Raw genomic sequence first — 24,015 nt, forward strand, 5'->3', positions numbered from 1 at the left:
TCTAACTTCGACACCATCAAAGTTGGTATCGGTGATCTGAACGTTGGGAGATGACCACGCGCTTTTCTTGCCAAAAGAAACGATGATGAAATTCAGGGCGATAAGATGATGGCTGAGGCCCACATACTGGATCATATGACTCTGAAAAGCAAGGCAGAAGATTAAGAAGTGTTCAGATCTACCTTGCCAGAAGCTCATCATCATTGGTTGAGAATGACTGAGCAAATAGCTATGGGAAAATGGGGCCAGGTCTGACATGCAAGGAAGAATAAACAACAGCAACCACTGGCATTTACTTGTAGGTATTCAGAGCACTTTACAAGCCATTTATTTGGTTATCAAGATAACTCTATGAACTACTGAATATTATCCCCATTTTACAGATGGAAACACTGAGACTGAAGATAGTTAAATAAATGATTTGTCCATGATTACAAAACTAAATAAATTTATGAGGAAGCATTTCAACTCAGGTCTTCCTGACTCTAAATGTAACACATTCTATCCATTGTCTTTAGACAGACAGTGTCTACAGGGTATACACAAACCACACACACTAAAATGTCAATCACAAATTATATACTACCTTTCACAGAAATGCAAATTTTGTAAACAAAAACTAATAAACAAACATCATTAAGTTGTCTGCTATGCTGGGTTCTGGCTGAGTACTTGGAATACAAAGATTTTTTTGAATGAAAAACTTTGCCCTCATAGAGCTTAGTTAAATGGAGAAGGAGAAAGGTGGGGAGAGGAAATGGGAGACATGCATGGGAAATTCCTGGGTACTTTGAGACAAGTCGATCCAGTTCTTTAGAACAAATCTAGAAATCAACCAGAAAAGAAAAAAAAAAATCTCTGGTCAGTCAGTCAGGCATTAAGCAATTATTAAGCACCTAATATCTGCCAAGCACTGTGTAAGTACTAGTGATACAAAAAAAAAAAAAATGTCAAAGACGGTCCTTGGTGTCAAAGAACTCTTAATCTAATTGGCAGCAATGAACAAACAAGTGCAAACCAGTTAGTTGCAAGATAAACAGGAGTTAACTAATAGAGCAAAGGCACTGGAATTGAGAGGGATTGGAAAGGCTTCCTGTAGAAAGAGAGATACAAGGTAGAATGACAGTGGTCAAGAAGATCTAGTTACTTCAGGAATTGGTCTGTGGAAAGATCCCCTTTACTTGAGGTCAGATAGGGTTTCTGATGCAAAAGTTACATCTCAGGTGAGTTCTGAAGGAAGAAATCCACTTCAGAGAGAGATGAGGGAGGAGCTGTTGTCTAGGGACTAATCTATGTAAAATTATTCAGACAGAAGAAGGCAGGACAAGAAGGAAGGATGGAGAATAATCCAGCATGGCCAGGATGGAGAAAATATAACAAGGTTGAATCCACAGAAGTTGAAAAACTGGAAGAATGGAAAGAAGTTTGCTTTTGTAACTTTTGTTAACCATGAGTCTGTCGGCAAAATTGTTATTCAGAAATGATATACTACTACATTGATGGGCATAATTTCGAAGTAAAAAGGTCCTTTCAAAACAAGAGATACAGTCTACTGATTGTCACAAAGGGATTGTGGAGGGGGCCCCAGCAATTTCACAAAAGGGTTGCAGAAGAAGCTTTGGAGGAGACAGAGAAAACTTGTAGTAGAAACTCCAGGGGAAGAAGTGATTACTGTGGTATAAGAGGAGGCAGTTATGGAGGTGAAGATAGCAGGCCTAATGGAACTAATGGAGAAAGTGGTAACCATGGAGATATTGCTGGTTCTAATAGTAGAGGGGGTTATCCAGACAAAAATGTGGAAACCAAGGAGGTAGATCTGTGTGATGGTGGAGGAGGAGGATGTGATGGTTACAGTGAAGGAAGATATTTGGTAGCCATGGGAACACTGGGAACTAGTAATTCAAAGATCACAGTGGGCAGCAGCAACCAAATTATGGCCTCATGAAAGAAGCTCAAGACAGTCCCTATCGTCGTGTTATGGTTCTGATGGAGAAAGCAGTGGCTATGGTTGCAGAAGCTCATCAGAAAAGGGTGACAGTTCTTTGAAGAGAAAGGGTGAGGAGTCACCAGGAAAGTTACGGGGTACTTTGAGACAGTCATCCCAATGCATTAGAGGAACTAAAAAATCAACCACAGGAGGAACAAAAATCTCTGGTCAGAAAAATGATTGCTCAATTGCAATAACTTTGCCTAAACAAGCAAAAGCTTCAAGCTTTAAACTTAAGTCTAATTAGGAAATCCTTCTTGTTCATGACTATCATAGTGAACATTTGCAAAAAGGGCAATGATGTAGTATCACAGAGATAGGAGCTCCTTGAGGCAGCTGAACCATTCATGGCAGCTTTGTCTTTTCAATAAATTGTAGAGATTTGGAAATCGAGATGATAGCACCGATAGTAAATAACAGTAAGGAATCTTTTACTCTTCAATATTTCTGTAGTTCATCTTTCTGCACTTTCTCAGTAGAGAAAATTTAAAGAAATGGGGTTTTGAAGGTCCTGTTAGTGAATATTTCATATGCTGGAAAGCAGTGAGACAGAGTGGATCCAGAGCTCACCATGATGTCAAGAAGACCTGAAAGGGCAGATAGATGGTTCAGGGATGGTTCAGAGTCTGCAGAACCTGAATTCAATTCCAGACTCAGATACTTATACTTACTAGCTCTGTCACTCTGGGCAAGTCACTTAATCCCAATTGCCTTGCAAGAAAACAGTAACAAACAAACAACAACAGAAGATCTGGACCCCAGACCCAACTCTGCTACACATTGGCTGTGAGATTCTGGGCAAAAAGTACCAGACAACTCTCTAAGGTGATAAATTGAAGAAAAAAGAGCTAATCCTTAGTGACAGGATTTCTCCACCAGGTTCAGTTGAAAAAAATTTCTTAAGTTGAAAATCAGAGTTATAAAAATTCTCCATAAATTTCCCTTCAAAAAAAAAAAAAAAAAAAAGGAAAGTCAGAGCTACTTTCATAATAAACCACAGGACAAGCACTGAAGCAACCCATATGTGTACATGTGTGTGATGTATATGCTGTGGATTTGAGGCAAGGAAGCTTTGAATTGAATCTAACCTTGGATGTTAGCTGTGTATCCCTGGATGGCTCTTCAGTTTCCCCATTTTTTTAAAATGAGAGGGTTGTTGATCCCTCAGTTTCCTTCCTAATTTTAAATCCCATGACTTTTCCCCATATCCTGCATGGAAGGGGAAAGAACTATGTAATTTGCTTTATGGGATTCCCCAGCACTTAGCACTACATCTGGCTTATATACAGATAAAGCATTTCTTAAGGCCTTAGTATTTATCATCATGTGTGCAGTCAATTGCGACCAATGGAATACTCTGAGGATGTTTACTTAATTATTGACTTAAAACTGCTAATGGGAAATTTGGTGATTTCCAAGGCTGGTTTTGCAATCAATACCAGAGGGTATCTCTAGCGTTCCAAGGCTAGACCAAAATCCTTCAGAGCAAAGCTTTTAGTTCCCTTTATGAAGTGAGTAGCATGATTTTTTAAAATGCAAAATCTGGCAATTTTAGAAGAAGAAAGATTTTTTTTTTAAATCAAAAGCTAATGAATTGAAACTTCACTGGTCTAAAATGTCTCTGCAGGAATAACCTTATTTATTAACCCTTCCCAACTGGAAAAAAAAAAAAGTTCATGAGAAAAGCTCGAGCACTAGGGGATTAGGGGAAGGAGAAGAGAAAGAGGAAAGAGAAGATATAAATAATCAAGAGAAGATCTATGAAGAGGAACTGACTCTCTTCTCTCTAGTCCCATGCTGAGATCAAGTGGCTCCTTCTTTTTCCAAAAGGGGAATATCAAACAGAAAAAAAAGACTATGACTAAATAAACCAGAGGCCCAGGGCATATACCTCTCTAGAAAGCATTCTAGGCTTCCCAGGGGTAGGGGAAGTAAAGAGATCAAAGAGGCAGCCTGTCCTTTGTATTTATATAATCCTCTTGTTACTCAAGCAAACTCTATCCCTATAAGAATTAGATCTGATGCGGGGAAGGAGAGTTGATTGATGGATGAGAGGAGTTTGTGGGGGTATCTTGAAAGAGAGTTGCAAAAAAGAAGCCTATACTAAAAGGTTTCCAAAGCTAGGATGAGGGCAAAATGACCGTGATATTGTAAACATTTGGATGAGTTCATTCTTAAGAGATGCTAAAGAGCTGCCTTCAAATTCTGCCATTGATTGATTCATTCATTCATTTACTGAATATAGATAGAATAAAGACCATACTGGGAGAGCTTTGCATTGGGAAAGCCAAAGCTTAGACAGAAGATTTGTCCTGTACATTGTCCTGTAATTGCCAAATCTGGTTTTAGAATCAATATTCCCCAGGAGTTCTTCATTGAAAACAAGAGTTTTCCAAAATCCTCAAGAGAAAAACCTTTGATTCCTTTTAGGAAGCAACTGGCTGGGTGATTTTTTTAATGCAACATTCAACAATTATAAAAGAAAAGTTCAAGTCCCCATTGGATATAGTATAAATAGAAGATTAGACACAAATACAATAGCAAATAATATCAATTATTTTTACAGTGTCCTGGACAAGTGATCTGACATCCTGGTGCTTGCATATGTGGATAAATGTGAAAATAAGCATAGAAGAATTGTACATGTTTACATATAATGGATAACTTGCTGTCTAGGGGAAGAAGGGAAGGGAAGGGAGGGAGAAAATTTGGAACACAATGTTTTGCAGGGGTGAATGTTGAAAACTATCTTTGAATGTATTTTGAAAATTAAAAGCTATTATTTAAAAAAAGATTTGTATATGCCTATGTGTATTTCAAGACTAAAAGTTTCAGGAAAGATGCAAGTTTGCATTGGTAGAAGGTCTTTTCTCACCTGAGAGTTCCTGATACCAGTAGAATTACAGGTTCAGACTCTATCCTTATTTATACTCGCTAGAGACATACAGAATCACAAAATCATACAATTTCAGGTTTGGAAAGGATCTTAGAGATCATCTATTCCAATCTCCAAAGTGAGAGCCAGACAGGATAAATGACCAGGGTCATGGAGGCAGTAAATGACAGAGGCAGAGAGTCCCTATAAACCAAATGCCATGCTCTTTTTCATGATACTACATCGTGACTTGACTGCAGAGCTTATTTCTGTTACTCAAACACTGATTCAATAAAATCTCTATTTATAACTCACTGGCAGAATTTCAGGTAGTATAACACAGGCCTTTTTGAGAAAGAGGGGAATTTCTAGAGTCCTCAGTCTAACAATTACTATAAGAGATTTCCTCCTCTCCAGAAGTGTCAAGAGAGAAAGGGAAGTTTTGTATGACCCCAATATCCTGTCCAGTACCTAAAATCAAGGTCATTCCCTGTGGGTGCTTGTCACTGAAACCCCCAGGGTAGAGGACTTTCAGGGGCCTGAGTCAAACTTCTGCCCAGCTGACCCTTCCCCATCTCCCCAGGTATGGTCTTCACCCTAACCTTAACTCATTACTCTGCCCACTAAAGTGAAGAGATCTTGGTCACAAGTCTCTCTATACCCAGACCCCCTACTCCCCAGGGTGAAGCACCCAAATCTGGGAAAGCCATATGTAACCCAAAGGCCTAGAAGGATCCTACCTATGTCACGTGGTAGTTAAGATAACCAGCTGACATCCTCTCCCATCTCAAGCTTTAAGTCTATCTTTATAATGTTTCTTCTCATGGTCAGATGATATAATCACATGTACACAGATATACTCACATATGCATTTGTATATACTTATAGATAAGCATATCTGTACAGTGATATAAATTCACACATATACACATGCATGGATATAGAATACATATATATGTATTGTGGTGGGCATATGTGTGTATATGTGTGTGTGTGTGTGTGTGTGTGTATTATATAAGGTACCAGTACAGCATGTTCTCAAATAAAAGTCACATTTTCCTTACTGAAATAAAGGAGATGAATCTTTTGTTAACTGTAAATTACTTTATAAATTATGAATAAATTTCACATATAATCCTTCCTTATCCATTCTGTCCTAACATGCATATAAAAATGCTCATTCTTTTAGTGTTGAATTCAGAATGTATTTAAAATGGAAAGAAAATTAAGATGAAGCTAATGATTTTTTTTTAATTATCAATTACAGTATGCTAGCTTAATTCGACAATGATCTTTCAGAGCTGCTTTTAGCACAGTAGGTCAGGTAGACTTCTCACATCCCCATGGTTTCTAAAAACCAGAGCTTTTGGAACTGGAACCTCATTTGGTGAATTGCCCATTGTTCACATTGTCCCTTTGATGCTAACTGGGTCTAATACCAGTTTCTTCTACCCTGCCTTACAGAACCCGTTCATGTCGGATGGTAATAGATCATACACAAGACTTAAAAACAAAAGCCTTTGTTATATGGTCACCTCCCAGTACAAATCCTCCAACTGAGGTCAAGACTGTGGGTCTGTCGCCTTTAGGTAAGGAAGAGACAGCTTTGTTTCTTCCCCTCCCTAGGAGAGGAATCCAGCAAACTCAGGGAAAGGGTTACAAAAGCAGCAAATGGGTGGGAGTTTTACAAGGTAAGAATCATATACTGTTGATTTAGGGCTGGACTGAACTCAAGATGTCATCATGGCCAAACCCTTCATTTCATGGAGGAAAACCAGTCCCAATGGGAGGAAGTAATTTCTTGAAAACCACCCAAGGGAGCAATCCATAGAACAAACACTTAAACTCTGATCCATCTTTCTAACCTTGCGGCACTCCCCTTTACAAATACTCTGGGCCAGTCAAACTGGCTTTTTCGTTGTTTTTCAAACAAAATACACCATCACTCAAATTTTTTTAAACTAAGTGCTTTTTTTTTTAATATCCTGTGTGAGTTTTTCTCATTAAAATCCCCTTTTCTTCTCCAAGAATCATCTGTATTATAAATAATATTTTTAAAGACACACTAAAAAGGGAAATCAGCATTCAATAATTTAAAAAATTCTGTGGTGATATACCACACTTGGAAGAATGCAATGGAGATTTTTTTTTCATAGCTCTCCTTTGAAGTTAACTTGTTCCTTGTAATTTCACAACATTCACTTCTGATTTGGGGTGGCAGGTCTCTCCATTTACTCTATTGTGTGGTCATGCTGCATAATATTTTCTTGACTCTTATTCTTCATGAAAATCACTGCAAAATTCTCTGTATTTCTGATATTACTTAATCCTTCTTAAACAGTGACATTTCATTTCATCTGTATGTCACAATTTGCCTAATAATGGGCTCTGGCTGTCCCTGTGTCTGGAATGCCCTCCCCTTCTCACGTTTATCTCTCAGAATTCTTAAGTTTCCTTCAAGGCTCAGCTTTCCTGATGTGCCCATCTATTAGTACCTTCCCTCCAAAAATCATCTTGTATATTCAGTATATCCTTTCTTTGGAATATATTTCTGTGATCATTATTAGCAAAGGGGAAGATAGAATCTATCAGTCTAACCAAGTATCGAGTGTGATCACCTCAATGTTCCCCTCAAATCATAGAATCTCAGAATTGGACAGAACCCTAGGAGCCAACTGGTTCAATCTTACAGAGATGTTCTTGATAAGATACTCAAGAAATGTTTATCCAGTCTTTGCATGTATCCAATCTTCCCATGAGGGAGAGCCTTATTCCCCTTGGGAATAGCATTTATTTATTGGAAAGATTTTTCTTTCGTAACCTATTCTCTTCCTGCCTTTCTAGCCTTCTTACATCTTATTCCCTTCAGTGTACAGTAACTCTGGCCTCTTTGCTGTTCCTCGTACAAAACCCTCCTTTTTCCTGATTCCCAATATTTATTTTGGCTGTACCCCAAGCCCACCATTTTCTTCTTCCTTACTTCTACCTCCCTGGATGTCTTCAGTTCTCAACTAAAATTCCACTTTCTGCAAAAAGACTTTCCTGGCTCTCTCCTCTTTTGACTTTCTCTAATTTATTAGATAGATAGATAGATAGATAGATAGATAGATAGATGTATATATATATGTATGTATGTATATATATATATATATATATATACACCTATCTGTCTATAGCTATCTATCTATCTATATAAAACCACAGGGTTTTGTATGTATGTTTGTATATAGTTTATATATGGTTATTTCCATGCTCTTCCCCTCATTAGATTGTGATCTCCTCAAGGTCAGGGATTTTTTTTGCTCTTGCTTTTATTCCTAGAATTTAGCACATAGTAAAGTGCTTAATTCTTGTGGATTTGATTTCTCATCAAATGTGTCTCCTATGCAAATTCTGCTTGTTTCTCATAACTGTTGCCAAGCTTAGTATAGTTCATCGCTCATTTACATCCAGTTTAGGTTTATAATCTATAGCTGCTTCTGCAGGGATTCATTCTTGGAATGAAAACACAAACCAAAACAGCATATTGTGCTCCCTCTCCTGTTTCTATACTTTATGTACTCAGTAGAAAATCTATAAATCTATAAAATCTATAAAAAAAAATCTATAAAAACTATAGTACTTGTGTGCGTTCACAAAGGGGGACCAAAGCTATCTTTGACTAGAAGCCTCAAAAGGTCCTTCCAGTTCCAAATCCCAACATTATGGGATCCAGTATCAGTGCCATGAAGCTGATTTAGAGCTGGGAGTAACTTTAGAGTAGACTGAACCCAACTCTGTCATTTTACAGCTAAGGGAACTAAGGCTTAGACAAATTAAATAACATGCCCATTGTCACAGAGCTAGTAAATGTCTATCCTGGCTGACAGGGCTCCCAAGGCTGGGACTGATAGGGGTTTTATGAATTCTAGTCAATGTTTTAATAAATTCAATTTTATGAATTCTAGTCAAAGGTGATGTATAAGTATAAAATTCAAAACACAATATTCACTTCCAACTTCAGCAAGCAGAAAGGGAGGGTGTTTCATTTCTAGTCCTTCATCTGACTTCTGAAATGCATTATGCAAGACTGCTTCTGAATCAGGAGTTAATCTTGCACATTTGAAGGTCAGTGAGTAGGAGATCTGACTCTGCTTTTTCTACATACTAATGCAATGACATGCAATGTAGGCAATATGGCCAAATTTCAGTTCTCCAACACCTCAAATTACTATGATTTCATCAGTGTGGGACAGCCTGAAGATCCCAACCCATCATGAGCTTATCAGATGGTCTTGAAGATTTGTCAGAGAAAAAAAAAAAAGGCATCCCCTTTCAATGGTGATGAAATTTTCTGTACCTAGTAGGGTGGTCCTCAAACAGCAGAAACACAGCCCCATGGGCCTCTAACTATGACATTTTCAATTTAGCAGGATCTGTCAAAGCTTAAACACCACTGGCATCTCCATACCACAAGACTTCGAAATAGGACTTCAGGCAGCACAGAGAATAGAATGAGGGACTAAAGTCAGGAAGATCTGACTTAAATCCTTCCTCAGCTACTTACTGGCTTTGTAAGCCTAGCTTAGGGTAATCACTGAATCCCTCTCAGTTTTTCCTCATCTGTAAAATGGGGATAGTAATAGTTGTTATGAAGACAAAATGAAATAAAGTTTGCAAAGGGCTTTGAAAACCTTAAAAGTGTTTTATATATATATGAATAACCACCATAAATATATATATATATAATTTTTTTAATTTTTATTATTCAGTGAAGGATATATAAAAATAGATGCCAATATAAATAAAATATATTTTATGTAAAAATATAGATGCCAGCATAAAAATATAGGATCCAATAATCCATCAGATCCATAACCTCCCCAATATAAATAATTCTTTCAATAATATGGAATGCAGTCCATCCATACCTGCCTGCCCATTCCATGTGACCCTCATCCAGGTCTTCCTAGAAATCCCCTTAAGTCGTTTGGAAACAAACAAAGCATGTAGATAACAACATGGCTTGGAGATTCCCCTGCACTCAAGAGGGTGGGAATATTAATTTGATGGGCTTATATAGATTCCTTCTTGAGAGAAAAGACAGATTCATCTTTTTCATCAAACTGATCAATTTGCAAGAACTAATTAGCCATTTAATCTATGCTCAGCATGATGCTATATTCTGAGAATACAAAGTCCAAAATGAAATAGACTCCACCTTCAAGAAGTTTATAATCTAAAGGGAGAATATATATATATATATATATATATATATATATATATATATATATATATATGTTAACAAACTCACGTACATTTCTTTCAGACACTTTGAGTACAAAGACAAAAGTCAAACAGTCTCTGCCCTCAAGTAATTTAATTTTTTTTCCCTGAGGCTGGGGTTAAGGGACTTGCCCAGGGTCACACAGCTAGGAAGTGTTAAGTGTCTGAGACCACATTTGAACTCAGGTCCTCCTGAATTCAGGGCTGGTGTTCTATCCACTGCGCCACCTAGCTGCTCCCCTCAAGTAATTTAAATCTATGATAAACACAACATCAATGCCTCCCAAATGAGACTCTTTCCAAATTATCTGAGCCACCATTATCATACATCATAGATTTTAGAACTAAAAGGGGTTTTAGAACCCAGCGACTCCTACAGCCTTATTTTACTGGTAAAGAAGCTGCCAGCTGGGTAGCTCAGTGGATAGAGTGCCTTCTCACAAATCAGATAGTTTAAGTAACTTTCTAAGGCTATAAGGTATAAAGATGTGGCTGATTTGCTGGGGAGAGGGAGAACTCCTTGGGAGTTCTCAATATCAAAAACTATACTTCAGATACCTCTCCTCCTCCCCCAAAAAAAATGTATAAAAGGGGAAGGAAAAAAAGGAGGAAGCCTTATTTCCCTGAGTTCAAAATCTTACCTCAGACACACTTATCACACAAATCATTTAATCCTGTCTGCCTCAGTTTCTTCATCTATAAAATGAGATAGAGAAGGAAATGGCAAAACATTCCAGGATCTCTGTCAAGAAAACCCCCAAAAGGAGTCATGAAGAGTGGGACATAGATGAAGGAAGAAGGAGGAGAAAGAGGAGGAGGAGGAGGAGGAGGAGGAGGAGGAGGAGGAGGAGGAGGAGGAGGAGGAGAAGACTAAACAAAAAGAAACTAAGAAAAGAGAGTGTGCCACTGGTGAGAGTCCGAAGTGTATTTGCAGTCAGATCTTCCTAATTCTGAAGCTAGATCCCTATCCACTGTCATGCTGCTGAATTTGCACCAATTGCACCAATTCCAAAGACCTGCCACATTGGTATTAAAGCCAATCCCACCCCTCTCTTAAAATGAAAGGGGCGTGGGAAATATATCTAAAGAGAAGGAAAAAGGGAATTAACTGCTTACTCCTAACAGTATAAACAATGCTCCCTTGGTCTAACACAATGGTGGGAGTGGTTGGCACGTATACCTAATACCCAGAAAGATCGTTTTCTACCAGAATGCAGATGTTTTTGCTTCAATTAATATGCATCTGCACAATCTAACACATTCAGTCAAAACCTCAAGTAACTTCTTGCCACATGATCTAATTAACCTGTCAAAATCTCATGCCCATCTCTTATCCTATTTTGTATTATAATTATTCACCCATGGGTCCTTCCCCCTTCCGAAGAGCCCCAGACATTGCCTCAGTTTAGAAGAAGTCTCACTCATCACTCAGGCTGGCTAGGATCTTGCCTTCTTTCAAGTTACTCTCCTTTATACACCCAGAGGAATAAAAATTGTAGTTGTTTAGCCATTTCCAACTCTTCATAACATTGTGGACCATATTGTCTATGGGATTTTGGAGGCAAAGATACTGGAATAATTTGGCACTTCCTTCTCTCATAGATTAGGCAGACAGAAGTCAAGTGTCACAGGGCTAGTAAGTGTCTGAAGTCGGACTCCAACTCAGGACTTCTTGACTCCACACCACATCCAAGTGCTCTATTCACTGCTTCTTCAAAGAGAAAATACATGATGAAAAAACCCACTACTATTTATTCAATATTCTAAATGATCTGTGAACTTACTCAAAAGCAACTGACCCAACGTGCTGAGGGCTTCCGATTTCTCTTGACATTATAGGATGCAAATAAGTATCTGGTGGTCAGCACATGGCTAGCCCATCTTCTCTTCCTATCTTAGGACATCTGTTATTCCTAGATTTTTTTTTTTAAAGTTCTTCATTGTTCTATGAGGAATTTCATCCAGGAATTTGCCTTCAGGAAATTGTACCGGACCTTTCATGATACTACTTCCCCCCCTCCAAAAAAAGCCCTCAAAGTATCATCCTTTAATACCAGCATTCTACCAATGTGACTCCAAGTAGGTCAGCTTATTTCTCAATTACCTATACAATTAGAGAGTTGGATTCAATGATGTCTGAAGAATCTCTCAGAAAGAAAGTCAATGAATTCTACGCTTACTTTATTGAGGTTTTTTTCAAACACACACACACACACACACACACACAGTGAGAAACAGAGAAAGAAAGAATATCATGTCCTCTACCCCAAGAACCATCTAGCCTTCCTATAATTAACCATTAATTCCATGTCCCTACAGAAGTCTACAGAGCTATCAACCCCACCGAGAGAAATAGTCTATTCCTGCCCCACCCCAGCTGTAATCCCAGTCCAAGAAAAGTAAACATACATTTTTAAATTCTTCCCCAGTTCTGGTAGCCATTCTTAAATCTTTCTAGGAAAAAAAAAATAGAATAAAAATAGAATAAAATCCACAACCTCACATATCTTCCAAATTTTGCCATCCTTCATCTAAAGGAAGTGCCTATAATCAACTTCTCAAAGCAGATAGTTTAAGTAACTTTCTAAGGCTGTAAGGTATAAAGATGTGGCTGATCTGCTGGGTAGAGGGAGCTTCCTCCATGGGAGTTCTCAATACCAATAACTATACTTCAGATGCCTTTCCTCCCCCTCCCCCCAAAAAAATGTAAAAGGTGAAGGAATAAAGGGAGGAAGGGGAGAAGGAAAAGGTAGAGATGGGGTATTTATGTCCATAGGGGAAGAAAGGAGGCTGTAGTGTCACTGGCCAGTCAAGGTAAAGGGACTTGCCCAAAGTTACATGGGGATTTAAACCAAGTCCATGGACCCTTGAGATAGCCCCTTTTTCTACTGTACAATGCTGTCTCCCTTAGTGAGATCATATATGGTCTTAAGACTGATCCTCTTCTATGGTTCATAAATCAGCCCTAAAATGCACAGATCTAAAGCTTTTTTTTTTTTTTTTTTTTTTTTTTTTTAAAGCCCACCGGTCCCATATAACTTCCTACTAAGGCAGGATAACCTTTCCTTGAATGTCTTGGCAGTCCCAATTTTGGGATCTTTCCAATTCACTGCACTCAAGTTAAGAACATAATTCTCTTCTCAAATACCTCCTTTTCCTTTTTTTTTTTTTTTTTTTTTTTTTTTTCTATTTCAACATTTTCCCATGGTAAACAGAGACCTTTAGATTTATTCCCAATTTATTCATGTATTTCTTGGTTTTTCCATCAGGTTCTCGGGGGCAGTCTTTCAGAGAAGCAACCTTTCCACCTGTTGGGGTCAATAGAAAGTTCTTGGAGCAATTCTGAGTCCCATCATTCAAGCAAAGGAAAGTGATGGCCCTATCTTCCACTCCCCCAATCCCCAAAACATTTTCCTCAAGAATGCCTTTTGGCACCTTTTTTAATCCTTCTTAGCCTTTGAAGTGGCCCAGCTGGGGAGAGGTAGAATAACAAAGGAAAGAAGAAAGGTCGGCTGTTAGAGACTCCAGATTTCTTTTTCAGGAGTCTGTCTTTACCCCTGGGCAATTTAGAGAAGTCAATTCAAGCTTTCCAAATCAGCTTTTAAATTTCAAGAACCGTGGGCCATCTGAGTTGTATTAAACTTCATTCTAAAGCAGCCAGCAAAACTCCTGTCGATTATGAGCTGCTCAGTTAGGGAGAAAATTCAAGAGATATTTCAAAGGTGGCAATAAAAAGATTCGTTAACAAACGGAATATGCAGGTGATAGAAGAGGCAAAGATGATAATGTTTCAGTGACTATCCTCAATAATAATAGAGAAGTTTAGAAATGAAGGGAAAGGGAAGAATTTATTTTGTTTTGGACACACTGAGTTCGACATCCCTATGGGACATCCAGTTTGAGATGTGTCCCAAAGGCAGTTTATATTTTGGAAATAAGTGGGATTAAGTGACTTGTCCAGACTCACACAGTTAGAAAGTATCTGAGGTAGCATTTGAACTCAAGTCCTCCTAACTTCAGAGCCAGTATTCTATGCACTAGTTGTCCCTAGACTAATATTATACATATATATATATATATATATAAAATAAACATACATATATTTATATAATGTATGTATATATATATAATAAACATACATATATTTATATAATGTGTGTATATATATATAATAAACATACATATATTTATATAATGTATGTATATATATATAATAAACATACATATATTTATATAATGTATGTATGTATATATATATATTTATATATATACATGGGGGAGGGTATTTGTTGTTAATTTCCCCTGGCTCCCCAAGAAAGCAATCTCTCTAGGCTTATATGAACTGCTACAATGTGCAAAGTATACAGAACCAGGAAACAAAATGTACAAAAACGGTGACAATATAAATGAAACAAACTACCAAAAATAAGAGATACGAGAAAGGCTCTCCCTCCTTTCTTTGCAGAAGACAACCACTTTTCCAATTTGTTGGCTGGTCTACTGAACTTCTTTTTCCTACTTTTTTTCTACTTTCTTATGGGTTATCCAGGTACATTGGGAAGTGTAGATGACATAAAAACAAAAGACAATGAAAATTCCCCACAAGTCAAGGACTGGCTTTTGGTTTGTCTTTATATCTCCAGTCTCTGATATTTAGATACTTAACAAATGTTTGTGAAAATGAATAAAGGCACAACATAGTAAAGCAGAAATGACAAGCTGCAATTCTACAGCAATTCATAGTTTGCTTTTACTGTATTTATAGCAAGACTACTATGACTGTGACTCAGTTATTCTGGGGCATATGTCTGTTCTTGGTCAATATGTACACTAATGAGAAATTACACAGAAGTGGTATGAAGGATATGTGAGTTATATGACAAAGGAAAAAAAAAACAGTCAAGAGCCATGGGAAAAGAACTTTAATATCTTTGTAAGGGCAATTAGATAGCATGGTAGATATAGTGTGAGGCTTGGAGTCAGAAAGACCCATCTTTTTGAGTTCAAATACAGTCTCTTACACTTACTAGCAAGTCACTTAACTGTGTTCTTTTCAATTTCCTTACCTATAAATGAGCTGGAAAACCAAATGGCAAACCACTCCAGATTTGTCAAGAAAACCTTAAATGGAGTCACAAAGAGCTGGACAGGATTGAACAATAATGTCTAGAGACCTAAAGGATAGCTCTTAGCACATTGGGAAGTCTCCACAGTGAGGATATAAAAGAAAATTATATACAATGGACAAGTATGGATAGGTTATGACCTATTTATTTGGAAAAATCAGCAAAGAAATCATACATTCACGAGCTATTATTAAGATTTACAAAGATATATACAAAATATATATATGTTGCTATTGCAAGATAAATACTTTTATGGTAAATGGATTTTTTTTTAAGCCAACAGATCAAATCACAGAAAACAATTTTATCCTTTCATTGGCTACTCTTGGATTGTAGGATTTTGTTTTTCAGATTTTTCAGCTCCTGGAGAGGGGGTGTGTGTGTGTGTGTGTGTGTGTGTGTGTGTGTGTGTGCATGCATGCACATGCTAGCATTATATTTATTGTTAGTGGAAATGTTAAAAAGTGAGGGTCAAAGGTAGAAATTCGCTGGAAAGAGCAGTAGCCCACAAAAAAAAAATCAATGAAATCATTATTTAAAATTATTTATATAGCATTTTATATTCTCCCAATTATCCCCAAAAACAATTTAACATTTGCTTTTTAAAATTTTGAGTCCCAAATTCCCTGTCTCCTCATTAAGAAGGCAAGCCATTTGATATATATATATATATATATATACATAAAATAGTTTTTTAAAAATGTTATGTGAGCAGAAGTTAACTATAAACCCTCCAAACACTTCATCTGAAAATGGATGATCTTGATTAGGATTTACTTATTATTAGTAATAATTAAATTACTGATTACCTAATATGCTAATAACCTAGCATGAAAATAAGAGGGATAAAAGGATGACACTTGTCTGTCCCTACAAGGGGATAGAAATTCATTCTATCATTTTTTATAATAGAAAAGAAATGGAAACAAAACAGATGCTCATTGGAGAAGAATGCTACAAATAATAATTACATATATATATATATGTAAGGGAATATTAGTGTGCCATAATTTTTTTTAAACAGTGGGGAAGGAAGAGGACAGAAGGGAAGGCAGATTTGGGGAGAAGGTAATAAAAAGCAAAACACTTTTGAGGAGGGACAGGGTTAAAGGAGAGAAAGAATAGAATAAATGGGGAGGGAGATGCAGTTAGTATTAGCAATAGTAAAAACATTTTTGAAGCAAGTTTCTCTGATAATAGGCCTCATTTCTCAAACATATAGAGAAATAAGTCAAATTTATAAAAATAAGAGCCATTCCCCAAGTGAGAAAGGATCAAAAGATATGAATAATTTTCAGATAAAGTAATCAAAGCTATCTATAGCCATCTGAAAAAAAATCCTCTAAATAAAATTAAAACAATTCTGAAGTATTACCTCATACCTATTGGGTAATAGGACAGAAAAGGAAAATGACAAATATTAGAGGGGTTATGGGGAAAATGAAACATTAATGAATTGTTGGTGGAATTGTGAACTCTTTCAACCATTCTGTAGAGCAATATGGAACTTTGCTCAATAGGCTACAAAATCATGCATAACCTTTAACTTAGTAATATCACTATTAGGTCTTCATCTTTTCTTTTTTCTTTTCTTTTCTGAGGCTAAGGTTAAGTGACTTGCCCAGGGCCACACAGCTAGGAAGTGTTAAGTGTCTGAGACCAGATTTGAACTCGGATCCTCCTGAATTCAGGGCTGGTGCTCTATCCACTGCGCCACCTAGCTGCCCCAGGTCTTCATCTTAAAAAAGATTTTTTAAAAAAGGAAAAGAACCTATAAGTACAAAAATATTACTTACTTTCTGGGGGCAAAGAATTAGACACTGAGGGGATGCCCATCAATTGGGGAATGGCTGAACAAATTGTATTATGTGAATCATGATGGAATATTGTTGTGCTATAAGAAATGATGAGCAGGATGTTTTCCAGAAACCCTGGATTGTTGTGTTGTTTGTCTATGTTTTCTTTCACAATATGACTTATTATGAAAATGTTTTGCATGACTACACATATATGACTTATAACATATTCCTTGCCTTCTTGATGAAGGGAGATGGGAATGAAAGGAAGGAGAGAATATGGAAATCAAAGTTTTAAAAAACAAATGTCAAAAAACATTTTTAAAATGTTACATGTAACTGGAGGAAAAATAAAAATACTAAATAAATGAAGAAAAAACTAATACAGAATATAAACCAAGCTCCAAAGTTCATTTTTATGGACCTCTCTTTATTGGTGGTTACAAATACTCTGTGTGAATACAGAAGGTGGGAGTGGAAGAGGAAAAAATTCTGGGCTCTACAGTCTTTTGGGGTTCTCCTAACTTGAGAAAGAAGTCCTTATGGACAATCTCTGTAAGCCACTGCAGAGAGAAATATTCTGGGAAAAGGCCAACATGAGAGAAGCTGGCAATCACTATCATTCCCTATTCCCAGTTCCCCATGCTAGAAATTTTAGGAATTATTCTTCTTTGGATGAAACATAGGACATCTCTCTCAGTCAAGTTGACTTCCCTTACTTCCAAAGAGAGAGAACTCATTTAATCTATGTAATCTGGTACATATTATTATTTTGTTTTTGTGAATTTGGATAAACAGGTTTTTTTGCTATTTGCTATGTGATTTCCTTTTAGAACTGGTATCTGGTGGGGAAAGGATCAAGTCTTGGGGCCTTTTATCTCCATTAATAAAGAGTAGGAGTTTTGCATGAGTCTTAATGTACAGTTTTCCCCTAGACTAGCAATATTTAAAAGTGCAGATAGATATACTTCTAGACTAGTACCCCTTCTTTTGAGAAGTGCAGAGTAGCCAATCTTCTGGTCCTTATCTTCTACTTCCTTTCCTGGTAGGAATTAAATTCTCTCCTGGAAGAAGTCAGGGAGAGGAGACAGTTGAGATGTCCATTCTGTTCTTCTTTTGAGTCATAGAAACAACCAGGCATAACAAGAAAAGCATGGAGAAGGACTTATGTGACTTGATTCAAAATGAAATAATTATAACCAGGGAAAAAAACACACACAGTGAATATAACAAAATTCCTAATTGAATGAAAAATCCAATTACATTGGCCAACTGTCCTCCCAAAAAAAAGATATGGAGAAAGGGAGAAACATCTTCCTCTCTTTGTAGAAGTGGGACTATAGTTTGGAACACAGAAGATTTTTTTAACTTTTTTTCTCTATGTCATTTTTTTAAAATTAAAGCTTTTTACTTTCAAAACATATGCATGAATAACATTGTCATGTCTCAACATTGACCCTTACAAAACCTTGTGTTCCAAATTTTCTCCTCCTTCCTTCCACTCCCTCTCCTAAATGGTAAGTAATCTAATATATGTTAAACATGTTAAAAATATGTTAAATCCAATATATGCATATATATTTGTACAATAATCTTGTTGCACAAGAAAAGTTAAATCAAACCTATGTCATTCTTTGTGGTAAAAGATGGGTCTCTCTATGAGGAATACAACAGGAAAAGTGTTGTTGGTGGTGGTGATTTTTATTTGTGTCCAATTTTCTGTGACCCCATTTGGGATTTTCTTGCAAAGATATTGGAATAGTTTGCTATTTTCTTCTCTAGTTCATTTTTACAGATGATGAAATAGAGGCAAATAAGATAAAGTGACTTGCCTAGGGTCACATAGCTAGACTGATGAGTCTTCCTGATTTCAAGCCTGTTACTCTATTCTCTCTGCCACTTAACTTCCCCCAGGAAATATCTCTCTCTCTCTCTCTCTCTCTCTCTCTCTCTCTCTCTCTCTCTCTCTCTCTCTCACACACACACACACACACACACACACACACACACACACACACACACACACACCCCAGTAATTTTTTTTTAATTTACCCTGCCTTTAACTGGGCACTCAAATCACTCAAATATTTCTGGTTGTGATTTATAAGTTGAGACACATCACTGATGTAGTTTAATGACTACCACTACAACAAAATAAATATGGTGACTTAAAGTAGGTGAGATTTGACACAGAATCAGTATATGGAAAAGCCTCATTCGAGGATCAGGAAGATAAGGTTTTGCTGAAAATATCCAATCAGAAGTAGAAATTGGGAACTATGGCAAAAGTCCAAAATAATTCAGAGGTTCAAGGAAGGAGCCCCTACCGAGCTTTTTCCTGCCCTGACAAGTAGGTAATTTACTTGGCCAGGGAACAGAACCCAATGTCTTGTTCATAATAACTTGTTCCCTAAGTGAGGGATGCACAGATAGTGATCCTGCCCATTACAGTGCAATTTGTTCTACTTTTCTAACCAAACTGAGCCTATACATTTTTTTCACATTGAAAAAGTGCAATAATCCTAAAACAGCGAGAATCAATTATTCAGTGTGAAGTACTATTCAAATTGAAGACTGGCACAGACATACAAGTGTTTAGAAAATGCTGAACTTGGAATCAACAGCCCTGGATTGAATTTCTGCTTCTTACACTTTTTGGCTGTATGATGCAGGGCAAGTCACCTCTCAGGGCCCCAAGCAACTCTCCAAGACTAGAAATTAGAAGAGGTGTGTCTATCTGTATTAAGGCAGCTGAATGGCTGGAGTCAGAAAGACTCATCTTCCTGAGTACAAATCTGGCCTCAGAAAAACTCCTATTTGCCTCAGTTTCCCTATCTGTAAAATGAGCTGGAATAGAAAATGGCAAAGCATTTCAGTATCTTTGCCAGAAAACTTCAAAAGAGGTCATAAAGAGTCATAGATGATGGAACAACAATCATCTGCAATAGCAGAGGTAATTTTTCACCAAAATTAATCTACAACCATGAAATCAACAATCTGACCAAAATAAATCTCACATTACTCATTATTATCAAAGAGAAATAATTTCCACACCAGTCAACACACATGAAGCCTGACTATTAATTTAAAAAGCTCAAAGTACAACTAATCTTCAGATTTAAATCAAAGAGACAGAACTATTCAAGAAACAGAGAGATTTGGAAGGGATTTCAGAACTATAGTGAATCATAGATAATGATTTTGCTATTAAAGAAGCACACTCTATCAACCCTCTGAATATGCAGGTTTAGGTCCTCACACACATACACACACAGAGACACACACCACTCCATTATAAATCAACATGCTTTCCTGGAACATAACTATATACATTCACAATCAGATTTTGATCCCTGAACAAACTGTCTGCAACTCATATTTATTTCCCCCTTCGTAGATTACATATTTAATGGTAGAAAGGTCATTAAAGATCACCTGTTCCATCCTTTCCTTATATTCAATGAGAAACTACAACAAAAAAGTAGAACTTTAAATCATCATAATTATAATGAACAAATACATTTTCATAATGAGTGAGCAAATTCACTTCTGCCCACAGTTCAATTATGTAAACAGAGTGATTCAATCCTCTGGGTTTTATAAAACCAAGAGAATATAAATAGAGCTTTTGAGAAAAATAATAATTCAGTCATTTTCAGTTCCCAGAAGTAATAGTTTAAAAATGTGAATCAGGGTAAAACTCAAATGCCTCTATAATAGTTAAAGAACATGATCGTAAAAATGATTATAGTAGGCACAGAGACAAAACTAAAGTGGTTACCTGACCCTGAAGAGCTAGCAAATGATTTCTTCAAAAATAAGGAGTTTATAAATATTAAATGTTCTTCAGAAATATTTATATTTCCTTTCGTAGCCCTTTTAAAAAGCCAGAGAGTTAAGGCTGGAGACCAGAAATTGAGGATCAAAATATTTAACCTTATACAGTGTCCAATTAAAAGACAAGCCAGAAAAAGGTGAAAATTTAATGCCTTCATCTATTTCAATGATAGTATCTCTTTTCAATCTTACAGCATTCTACAACAAAATTAGTTAAATACTTCTAGAAGAGCTAAAACCTATCTCTAACCTAAATTTGGAAGGCAAAGATGCCAAATAACACAACAATCCTTCCTTCCACCTACACTGTATAACTGTATTAATTCCTCAATTCCATTTACCTCCCACTTTCTCAGGACTCCAGAAAACCAGTTTTTCCTCCCATTGATACTTCTAGGTTAAAGAGTATCAGCCATTGGACTAAAAGGTCCACTCTATTTTCTCAAGTCCAAGCAGAGCAACAGAGCAAATCAAGTCAGAAAAAAATAATCGGTTAGAAAGCCCATTTAAGCTGGACAGTCACCCTCTAGTCTTCTGATGCTGTCTTCTTGAAGAAGCGTAAGTGGATATTCTTGCTCTTCAAAGCTCTCATATCCAGGCTGCTCACACCAGCACCATGGTCACTAGAAAAACTGCCCATTAAGGATGTTCACCCATGCTTCATGTCCCAAATTCCAAAGATAACAGGAAAAGTAATCTAAATGACTCTGATTAGAAATTATTCATCTGACAGATCTAAGCCATTTTTGACAAGTATACCAGGTCTTTTAAGGAAACTGGACCTTTTAAACTGAGAAATGGAATTACTAATGAATGCACTTTAGTGTAATCATTTCAGCAAAAAGACTCAAGTGAAACCAGATTTTCAGAAAAAATAATGCACAAAACACCCACAAGAGAACCACACAATCCTAGACTTTGAAGAGCTCTTGCATTATCAAACCCTAATGAGCACCTGAACAAGAATCTACACCAAACAGCAACTCCCTTGACCGTTGTAGGCCTCAGTTTCTTACTCGGTAAAATTTAAGATTATTGTTGTTAAATCATTTTTCAATTGTGTTTGAATCTCTGTGACCCTATTTGGGCTTTTACTAGCAGAATAGTGGTTTACCATTTCCACACCTCCAGATCATTTTGTAGAAGAGAAGCTTATGCAAATAGGATTAATTGACTAGCTCAGGATCATTGTTATTGTTGGTCCTTCCTTCTGGAAGAGAACCAAAGACATCAGGAAAGTGATGTCTTGACATTCAAGTGACTTGGATTTAAGTGAGGCAAGGCTATTCAAAGTCACCTGTTTCATTCCTCCAGGCCTATCTGGATCCAGTGGCAAGACATAGCTCAGGAGGACTGCAAATGGCAGTGAGAGACCTTGACTTTTTTTTAGCTAAGGTCTTTCTCAAATCTCATTTTATTTGATACCCATTCAGTGATTAGGCTAGATAAAAAATGAGTCAAAAGATGGCCTTTTTTTACCCATTCAAACAGCTACTAAGTGTCTAAGACCAGATTTGAACTCAGGAAGATGAGTCTTCTTGACTCCAGACCTCAAACTCTATCCACTGTGCCATTTCACTGCCTTAAAGACCTAGTAAATAAGGATAAGGGATAAAGCTTTTTTTAAAAGTTTTCCTTAAATTGTGTTCTGTAGAAAATATCATTTAGATTAGGCTTTCTTTCATGGAATTAGAAATATTTGTCTGATTTCTTACTGAGTGATACATAACCTCTCAAAATGACATAATTCCTTACTGGTCATGATGAAGGAGCATTGAAAAAGTTCTGACTTGTCAAAAGGAGCTTAACCTCTGGTATCTACATGAAGAAAGAAAAATGGAATCAGGTCTCTTTTGAGTGTTTTATTTTTTGGGATTCTGCCAATATTTGCTCTTCCTTATACTTCTAGTAAGGAAAAGAATGGTGTTTTCCCCTAGTTCCCCAAGTGATAATGGGGACTACAAGGATTTGGCTGTAAGAATATGGAGCTGTCTAGTTAAGTCTGGGTCACTGGCCACAGCCACCTTCAGTTGTTTGTTTTCTCGAATCTCAAGAAATGAATGTTTCTAGTTCTGGAAGTAACTGAGTTTTCAGGTCAGGATTTCCTGAGGTTCTGAGGTTAGCTGTCCAGTGGGAGGTAATTTCCATAATAACACTGAGTTCTCAGATAAGAATATCACTATCCGGAGGATTCTGGCCCAAAATAACCAAGAAAGAAATCCTGAGCCCTGGGTCCTAGATAAATACCAAATAACCTATTCAACCATCCCCAAAAGTTGTATTTACAACAATCAATCAATATTCATTAAATACCTATTATGTGTCAGACTTCTTAGTTCAGAATATGAGTGTGATAAGTTATTGTTTTATAGTTTTTTTAATATGCATGTCTTTTGAGTTCCTTTACATTTTAAGAAGTTTCTGTAATATTGGGGGAAAAAACTAAATTAAACCTGATATTCATAATGAATTTTGAGGAACTGGTTAATCCAGAACTTTAACTAAATTCTTGTTTCAGAGATTTTCTCAAAGTCGCTACACTACTTTAATAATTTGGTTTGTACACTTGGGGAGGAGTAAATAGAAAGGGAAGACATAAGAGCAGAAATGGTTGACCTTGACAGTGCCCAGCTGAAATTGCAGCCAGAAGTGGGTGAAAGTTCAATGACCTTGTTTGAAAGTAGATGATGTCAGCAAAACAATCGGATGGAAAGTCACTTTCAAAAGAAGGGAAAATTGCTTTCCAAGCTGCGATGGTTTTTCTGGTAGGCAAAATGCCAAAGTGAGATAGCTTTTTTTCTCCCTCTTTAAGTAAACAATGATAGAGTCCCAGAATTAAGCAATAGTTGCTGCAGGTACTAAAAGAAAGATGAGGTCACATATTCCTTTAACCTAAAGAGGCACCCCAGAGGCCTCATACCAAGTTTATGCTGCACATGTGCTCTGGGGAACATGAAGTTCTTGCCAAACAATGCATGGGAGCACACACACACACACACACACACACACACACACACACACACAGACAAAACTTACATGCCAAGTTACTAACTATAGCACTGAATTTACATTAGCATATCACATGGATGTGATTCTACCCAAAGGAAAACTGGCATAACATTAATGAAA

At 36.8% G+C, this 24,015-nt stretch overlaps 1 protein-coding gene across 1 annotated transcript in view; it reads right to left on the reverse strand.

Moving 5' to 3' along the window:
- NCEH1 (neutral cholesterol ester hydrolase 1) overlaps positions 1-24,015 on the reverse strand; it is a 55,371-nt gene that overhangs the window by 18,420 nt on the left and 12,936 nt on the right. The window contains 1 exon segment of the mRNA XM_074298200.1: positions 3-141. Within this exon segment, the coding sequence (XP_074154301.1) occupies positions 3-141 (139 nt within the window).

The sequence above is a fragment of the Sminthopsis crassicaudata genome, chromosome 3, assembly GCF_048593235.1.
Source record: "Sminthopsis crassicaudata isolate SCR6 chromosome 3, ASM4859323v1, whole genome shotgun sequence".
Taxonomy (NCBI): Eukaryota; Metazoa; Chordata; class Mammalia; order Dasyuromorphia; family Dasyuridae; genus Sminthopsis; species Sminthopsis crassicaudata.